The 9059-nt window shown below is 27.4% G+C and overlaps 1 protein-coding gene across 1 annotated transcript; it reads right to left on the bottom strand.

Moving 5' to 3' along the window:
• Positions 1–3382: 3382 nt before the first annotated feature.
• On the bottom strand, positions 3383–8459 carry LOC149214961 (uncharacterized). The gene is made up of 4 exons (XM_089389566.1): positions 7845–8459; positions 7490–7579; positions 3667–3734; positions 3383–3524 (listed from the first exon to the last, which is right to left on the bottom strand). Exons 1-4 carry the CDS (start codon positions 8457–8459, stop codon positions 3383–3385), a joined length of 915 nt encoding a protein of 304 aa, XP_089245692.1.
• Positions 8460–9059: the final 600 nt, after the last annotated feature.

Genomic DNA, 9059 nt, shown 5'->3' with positions numbered 1-9059 from the left:
ACCAATATTTGGCCTAATTGACTAGTCATAGCACCTCATATTTTCATGCCATGTGGCATTACCAGGTGATGCCACATCACCATGATGATGTTAGTTGTTGATGTCGAATCTTCTAATCCATTTCTGCCACATGTCATACAGTGACTAGTTTACCCCTGTCGAATTTAAATGTGATTTGTGTCATCATGCGGTTGGCCAGTATGGCAAGGTTTCTTTTGGTTAACTAGTGAGCAAGTCTGACAATAATCCATTGTTGGATCTAACATGGATTTACTTGATCCATTGGGTTAGGAAAAGATGCTCGATGTTTAACTGGTTAAACATTGTGTATGTGGAGTCTCCATCCATCGTTGACCCAATTTTTGAATGGTGGATCTGTCTAAAAGTTGTGCCCCTTTTAACATATTGAAATTGTGGGTTTTTCCCTATGGTATTGAACCCATGATTAATAATCAATTTTCAGAGCAAGATATATTGTTGGAAAGGTATGGATCAGAACTACACAACCATGTTGTTTATAAGATCATTAGGGAACCATAATTGCATCAAAAACTCAAATAACTTCAAGCTCCTTTAACTTCACTTGATGAGGTCTTGCAAGAGACCTAGTTGTCATATTGCTTCAAAGAGAGCATTGCTACTTCCTTAGTCATCATGAATAATATTGTTCATGTCTCAAAAAACCCTTTGACATCAATGACATCTTGTTGTAATTAAGGAAAACACTATGTACAACATTGATTTCATTAGGAGGTTGTCTGATCTTAACCAAATCAATTTTGTAAGGAATCTCGGTCTTTTAGTTGACTTAAAAAAAACCCTAAAAGTATTTTAGGTGCTATCAAAAATTTAAGTATTAATTTTCTTTGGAATGGAAAGAAGTAGTGGAGAGGAATGACTCTGGTGCCTTAGAAAAATCTTGAACTTCCAAAGTCTCTAGGTGGTTGGGACTTATGAAATATGGAGAAATTTGGATTAGCTCTTACAACCAAGAGTTTTTGGTGTATGCTTTTTTACAACAGTTTATGGAGTCGGTGAAATATTTGAAATCCATGTCAGTTGTAGATTGTGTCAGGAAAGAGCCTAAACTGACTAGGGGAGGTTCTATGATTTGGAGGAATTTGGCAAGTGGTCTATAATATTTGGAGAAATGGATTTTGTGGAAGATTGGGAATGGGGCTAAAGTGCTTCTTCGTCATGACACATGGATAGGATGAAATGGTTGCCATAAAATCTTTGATAGGATGGGTATTATTCAAATCATGCGGGTTATATTACTATTTTTTATGTTACTAGGCACGTAGATGAAAACTCAAATAGTCAAGAGTGGCTTTCAGCTCAAGATTTAGGCCTTTCTCATGTTTTTGCAAGTGAATGGAGCTCTTTTGTATTGATTGGGTTAAGTCGATATCGTAATTAACTGGGAGGAGGAACACATCATTAGGTGGTCTAAAAATAAACAAAGTGGAATTGTAACACTAGATATAGATATGTTGCACTAATTCAAGATAGTTCTCTTGCTCCTTCAAAATGTTGGCACAAATTAGTTTGGAAGGGATAAGGACCCCTTAAATGTAGGTTGTTCCTTTGGTTGTTGTTGGAAGGAAAAATATTGAATTGGGATATTATTATTAAGTGAGAATGTGTAGGTCCTGGATTTTGTGTTCAATGTTGGGTTAAGGAGTATATTTCTCATTTATTTATTCATTTTCCTTTTGTAATATATATTTGGAAGACAATGTTTTGTTGTTTTAACCTTGATGCATGGTGGAATGGGAGCTTGGTTGAAGTGTGAGTTTAGTATTGAAATCAAAAGTTTATTTCCTCTTCCCTTATATTCCTTCTAATCTTTGTATTGTGGGGAATTTGGCTAGGGAAAAACCGTTGTCTAATTGAAGACTGTGGTTTTCTTTGAAGTTATTACGCAAAATACAAGATTGTCTTATCTTGAGCAAGTGAAATTGTTGAAAGGGAAGAAGATCAGGCTTATCATAGATGTGTAGCTAGCAATTGGTATAGCATGGGAATTATTTTATGGAGTCAATCAGAGGGATATTTGTGGTGTGGGTATAGTCATTTTCTTCCCCAGTTATTTGATGATTAAATGCAAACTAGGTATTGTCCAAGGCACAAATTTTATAGATGAACTCCTTGCTATGTGTTGTTCCATGAGGATTTCCCTTTGGAAGTAGGTCAAATATTCAGACTGTATGGGATTCAAAATTCCTTGTGGATTGGTTTAATGAAAGAGATGACTTAAGGGCTCTTCATTGAGAATCATGGCAAAGGAAAATCCACCAACTACAGAAGCAATATGATGATGTGCAAGTTCTTCATACATAGAGGTAAAATAATGTCATGGAAGATATGTTATCCAAGAAGCTCTTATTATAGGTTGGGTTAGTTTCCATCTAATAGGTGTCTAATGGTAATGTGTTGTTTGTTTTGTCCTTGAATCTGTTTGATCATATTCAAGTAGAATTTAATTAAGTTTCAAGATTTGTTAGGATTTTATTTTGAGCCCAGTTTTTTAAGTTGTCAAGTGTGTTATTATACATCCAAGAGATTTTACTTTTTGATTTCTTATAAAATATCAAATATATGTTTTTTCTTATTATATATATATAAACACATTAAATATATATATTGAAAAAATAATAAAACATACCCAAAAAAATAAAAAATATATATATAAATGTTTTAATAAAATTAATAAAAATAAAAATATTTTAGATACAAATATGTGAAATTTAAATAAATATAAATAATATTATTAAAAATTAATATAATTCATCTTAGTTATATAAATTTAAATAAATATAAATAATATTATTAAAAATTAATATAATTCATCTTAGTTATATAAATTTAAATGTTATAAAATTTGATTTTTCAAAATATTTAATAAATATGTAATTTAAATAAATTTATATTTGTTATATAATAGGATTTTTTTTTTAATATATATAATATTTACGTTATATTCATGTTCTTAACTGTTTTTCTGAATTAATCAGATAATCGATTTCTTAATAATCATAGTTTCAAAGCACTACTGTAGTTGGCGTCAGCTCAAATATAATTATAATATTAAAAAATTGATAAATTATTTCAATTACTTTGATAGAGTGAAAAATTATTTGCAATAGTTAAAATGTTTTTAATTAAAGTCTTAATTCAAAACTAGAGAGATTTGATTAAACCAAAAAAACAGTTTAACAATGATGCACAAATTTAAGATAATAAAAATGACTAAATCACTTTTTGAAACTTGATACAAGTGTAACCCCACACAAGTTTAAAGTATAAAAAACTGGTATTTGTAACCTGATGTTAAATCATCTTTTTACATCTGATCTTTAATGGAGAACACTAGAATTATTTACAAGTTTTTCTTGGAAGTAGCAGCATAGTGTTGTTCTAGGAATTCCAGAAGACGTTTGTTGTATTGACAAGGTCTTTCCCAATGCACCAAATGGCCAGCCTTATCAATGAGTACAACTTGTGTCTCGTCACCCAATTGCCTATTCATACAAATATTAAAATAATATTTATAAAAATAAATATTAAAATATAACTTATAAAATAAATATCATTTAAATATTAAAAATAAAATTCATTTAAAATAAACATTAATTATTTAAAAAAGGAATTGAGAAAACCTACCTTCTCATCCAATGTGCCACTTCAACATCGAAAACCTCGTCGTTATTTCCCCATAATAAAAGTATTTTCTAACCCGTCAAAACATATCCAATGTTAAATTCCAAAAGCTATTTACATTAATACAATAAAGTTGATAAATAATCAATATTGATAAAAATGGTCATGACCTTGTGGTCTAATTGAAAAGAGATTGCGTTGGAAGGAGAAAGATAGCATAATCATAAAATGATAAAAACACTGACATTTTTTTAATATATAGATTCATAATTTTATTAAATAAAGATTATTTAAATTTGTTATACATATTTTTTATTTAACAATGGCTATGTGATTATTATTAATTATTTAATATTGTTGTTATCAGTATTTTTGGTTGAAGAGTTGTAATGATGGTTATTGATTTTAAATTTATTGTAGGGTGAGGGAATTAAGTTTATAAGTATGTATGTTTTGAGATTGTTTTTCTGGATTAATTATATTATTAATTTTTGGTTTATGTTGAAAATTAATTAATGTGGTTTATTTTCATGATAAAGATGAGCTATATTAGTTGATTTGAAATTTTGATTAAAAATTGTTAAACAAGATGAATCACAGAAACTTGAAATCAGAGATATACATGTTTTTATTGATTATTAAACTTTTTATTATAATAATTGGATTAGAATTTCATCTAAATATCAAAGTGTAATTGTTAATTTTATTTTACTTTTGTCAAATTGGGTATTAGAGAGTAAGTTGTTTTAATGAGAAACTCACTATGTGTAATTCGGATTAGTATTGAAAATATTTGTATAATTAGGATTAGTATCTAAGATGTTTAGAAAGTTGATGTGTGTGGTTAGTATTGAAGATGCTTGGAATATTGTTTAGAATTTAATTATGTTTTTAGTTTGCTAATTTATTTGTGACCTTTTAAAATGGTCATGTATAATAAGAAGTGGAGTTTGAAGGTCATTGAATTCATATCATAAGAAGCACCCCACAAGGGGATGGTGAACAATTACGAGATAGGGGACAGTGAACAATTACGAGATATATTGTATGGAGATGAAATGCTCCAATCTCTCATTGGACTAGAGGAGATGTTGTAGTGGTTGTGAATGAGCTTAAAATTTTAAATATCTACTCAATATATAGGAGAGATGTTGTAGTGTCCATAAAATGAAATATTAAATCAAAAAACAATAATAATAAAACATAACAAAGTAAAAAATAATAAAAATAATAAATTGTTACAATTCAATTTATTATTTTTGTAATTTGATTTTTATTAATAAAATTACAAACAAAATTTTAAGGAAAAAAAATCATAATATGCATATTAAGAAGAAAAATAAATAAATAAACAAAATAAAATAAAATAAATAAATAAATAAAAATAATCTATATCTATATATATATATATATATATATATATATATATATATATATATATATATAACTTACTTGTTTTGTTTTGTGATATATATATATATATATATATATATATATATATATATATATATATATATATATATATATATATATAACTTACTTGTTTTGTGATATATATGTTTTTTTTATAAATTAAGATTCATAAATTAAAGTAATGATTTATATCTATAATCATTATATTTTAGAATTTCATATTTAAATTTAAATTATATATATGTAAAATAAAAATGTAGCACATATGTAATTATATGTATTGTCAAGCTTTTAATAAAAATAAAAATAAGAATATTTCTATATTTAGAGATGTGAAATTTATATAAATTTTTAAAATATTATTAAGAATTAAAATAAATCTATCCCAATTTCTTAAATTTTGTATTTAAAAAAAGGTTTACATTTTTAGATATTAAATAGCTTTAAACATTTGTTGATCCAAAATTAAAATAAATTTATACTGATTAAATTATCTATTGATATTATTTTTTATAAATATAATGATTAATTAAAAAGATTTCTTGTTTTAAGTATTATTATTAACCATTGAATATATGATTATTAAAGTGTTTATATTTCCTTTCGAAATTTTGTACTGATTATTTATCATAAAGATTGTGAAATCAAAACATTATATTTAAGTGATCATTAATAATGATTAAATTTTTTTGTAACGATAATAATAGTATTATTCTAAACATTTTTATTTGATCTAAATGACTATTATTCATTTATTAAATCGAAGTAATTGTGATTAGCATCTAAATCTTATTATATTGATAGTAATATTATAATTTATCTTAATTAGATTAAGATAAATGATTATTATTATTTAATAACACTTTTATAACTATCATTATTTAGTGAATATTTTTATAATAAATTTATTAGATATTATAAAAACTTTTATAATGAATTTATTGGATATTATTATAATTGCAATTTTCTTTCGAATCTTAGGCCCCAAGGATAGGGCTTGGAGATGCTGGAATTAATTATGGGTTTTTACCTGTATTGATTAAGGTTTTGGCTAGAATGATAAAGTGATGCCCGCTGTGATAATAATTTTAATTATATAGTTAAAGTTAGCATTTTATGTTCTATAAAGTATTATGAGTTTTTTGTTTGGTTGAATATAGTGTATTTATAATAAGAATTTTTGTAAAGTTAATATGTTTGTGCATAATTGTGATGTTGTAATTGTAGATTTTTTGTAAAGTTAATATGTTAGTGTATAATTGTGATTTGGTAATTGTACTTTTAATTTTGTTATAGTTGTAGGTATTTTTTTGGGTAATTGTGATTAGTAATTATCTAGTTTAAGTTATGCATAAAAGTTGATTATTATGAGTTTTTCTTTTTAAAAATGTTAATTTAGATTTTTTTTTAAAGTTTGTTCTATTATATTTGGTGCAGTCCCATGAACTTGTAATTATACTTATTATTTCATTGTAATTGTATTTAGCTTTTTAGATTGCACTGAAGGCGGATATTAAGCACCATGCAATAAGTCAATAATTGGATCATTAACTTTATATCTTGGTCATTGACTATCACGTTATCTTTATCCAATATACAAGATGTGATGACAGTAAATCATTGATTGGGTTACTGATGATGATGACTTGATTGGGTTACTACATGGTGCTTAATATTTGCCAATTATCAATAATAATTGTACTTATTATTTCATTGTAATTGGCAAATATTAAGCACCATGTAGTAAGTTAATAATTGGCTCATTGACTTTATATCTTGGTTATTGCCTATCACTTTATTATCATCCAATAGACAAGATGTAAAGATAGTAAACCAATTATTGGTTTACTACAATGTGCTTAATATTTTCCAGTTATAAATAGTAATTGTGATTAGCTTTTTGGATTGTTGTCAAAGCAAATATTAAACACCATGCAGTAAGTTAATAATTGGGTCATTGACTTTATATCTTGGTTATTGGCTATCAGTTTATTCTCATCCAATAAACAAAATGTAAAGATAATAAATCAATTATTGGTTTACTACATGGGGCTTAATATTTGCCAATAATGGTAATAATTGTACTTATTATTTCATTGTAATTGTATTTAGCTTTTTAGATTGTTGTGAAGACAAATACTATGCACCATACACTAAGTTAATAATAGGTGATTGACTTTATATCTTGTTTATTGTCTATCACTTTATTTTAGTCCAATAGACAAGATGTAAACAAAGTAAATCAATTATTAATTTATTACAAGTTACTTAATATTTATCAATTATAAATAGTAATTTTTATATGTAAATTATATACCATTTATAATATACAAGTGATAACTCAAACATAATAAGATAACAATGACATGTGTTCAATATACTGTAATTCCATAAAATTTGTCGTCTTCATCACCTGACTAAGTTTTGGAACTTGTAATTCTTTGTTACTTTCACCCAAAGCTGTTAAAAGCTCCCATTTCTCCTCCCTGTTGTCGAACATAACCTTCATTCATTTCAATTTCATGACAAATTTAGAAACATAGATTTGAATAACATTATCTATTTAATAAACAATATTAGTTTTGGCTGAGCTTATATTGAAGGTGGATCTAGAAATCGGTTAAGGGGTTAAACAATTCACCTTTCTCTTAACAATCAAATTCCCAAATATTCTTAAAATCTAAAACCTACATAAAAATAACCCATTAAATCTCAATAACATTATCTATTAAATAAATAACATAAATATAAATAAACAAAATTTGTACCTCTAGGAAATCCTGGAAGAGAAAATCTGGTAACTGAAATTTCTTATAAAATGCCAGAGAAAATAATGCCTTGAGCCCTGTAACTGATGTGGGAAGCAGCAGCTCAGCTGAAGAAGAGAACCCAAGCCTGCTGAGTGAAGCCTGGCTAATAGAATCAGTCATGGCAACCACTGATCCAGTGATGACAAGGCATTCCACAAGCTCTGGATACATTTCTGCCATCTTAACAGCCACCGTGCCTCCATAACTAAACCCCACCAAGGCACAACTTTCTACACCGAGTTTCCTCAGCATTTTCATCAGGCACTCTGCCTGGAAATTCTCAGACCGCTCCTTCCTCACAGTTGTAGACTTGCCAAAAAATAGCATATCAGGGACATATACGGAATAATGCTTACTCAGTTCTCCAACCTGGAACTGCCATGTCACACCACCATCTGCAGCAAAGCCGTGGACCAAAACCAGTGGCGGCCTTGTATTTTCTCTGGGGACCCAACAATGAGTCGTTGTTCCTTCTTCAATCTCAATGAGCTTGGATTCTACTCCTCCCCATCTCAGAACCATGGCCAACAGTGGCTTCTGTATCTCCACAAAATTAATCCCACAGAATGGCATTTTGGGTATATTCTTCAAATAAACAAAACCAGAAGTTAAACCTCTGCTGTATACATATATATAGGCAAACCGGAAGCTCTGCCAGATAAAAGCTCCAAGAGAGGAGGACCAAAAAATAATATAAAAACTATTATAATTTCTATTAAATGATTGGGCAGATCAACAATTCAAGCATTACTCTGGTTACGTGAACGATAATGGTAACGTAGCGTGCCATGTGCGGACACGTAAATTTTAAAAACCTGAATGTCCAAATGTCGAGGCCCAAAATTATCTGATTTATTTTATTGTTTTACGTACTCCCAAAATTATCTGATTTATTTTATTGTTTTACGTACTCCCGATGTTTTCATCTGGTAAGTTGGGAGTTTTGTATAATTTTCTTAAACTATTTTATCGGTGAGTTGAGAATTTATGGACCATAGGCAATTTCAAAATATCAGTTTTAGATTACATTATAAATATTTTATAAAAATTATAAATATTAGCAATTATTATTACATTACGTATAACTATTTTATAAATAAAGATGCAGTTTAATTTATAGATTAAATATATCAAATGATTTTTCTGGGCAAATGATTTTTCCAGGCTATAAAA

The sequence above is a fragment of the Pinus tabuliformis genome, chromosome 1_1 (assembly GCF_031772625.1).
Source record: "Pinus tabuliformis cultivar Carrire ecotype Pingquan chromosome 1_1, CPIR1, whole genome shotgun sequence".
In the NCBI taxonomy this organism is placed as follows: Eukaryota; Viridiplantae; Streptophyta; class Pinopsida; order Pinales; family Pinaceae; genus Pinus; species Pinus tabuliformis.
This window is presented reverse-complemented; position numbering and strand designations above follow the sequence as displayed.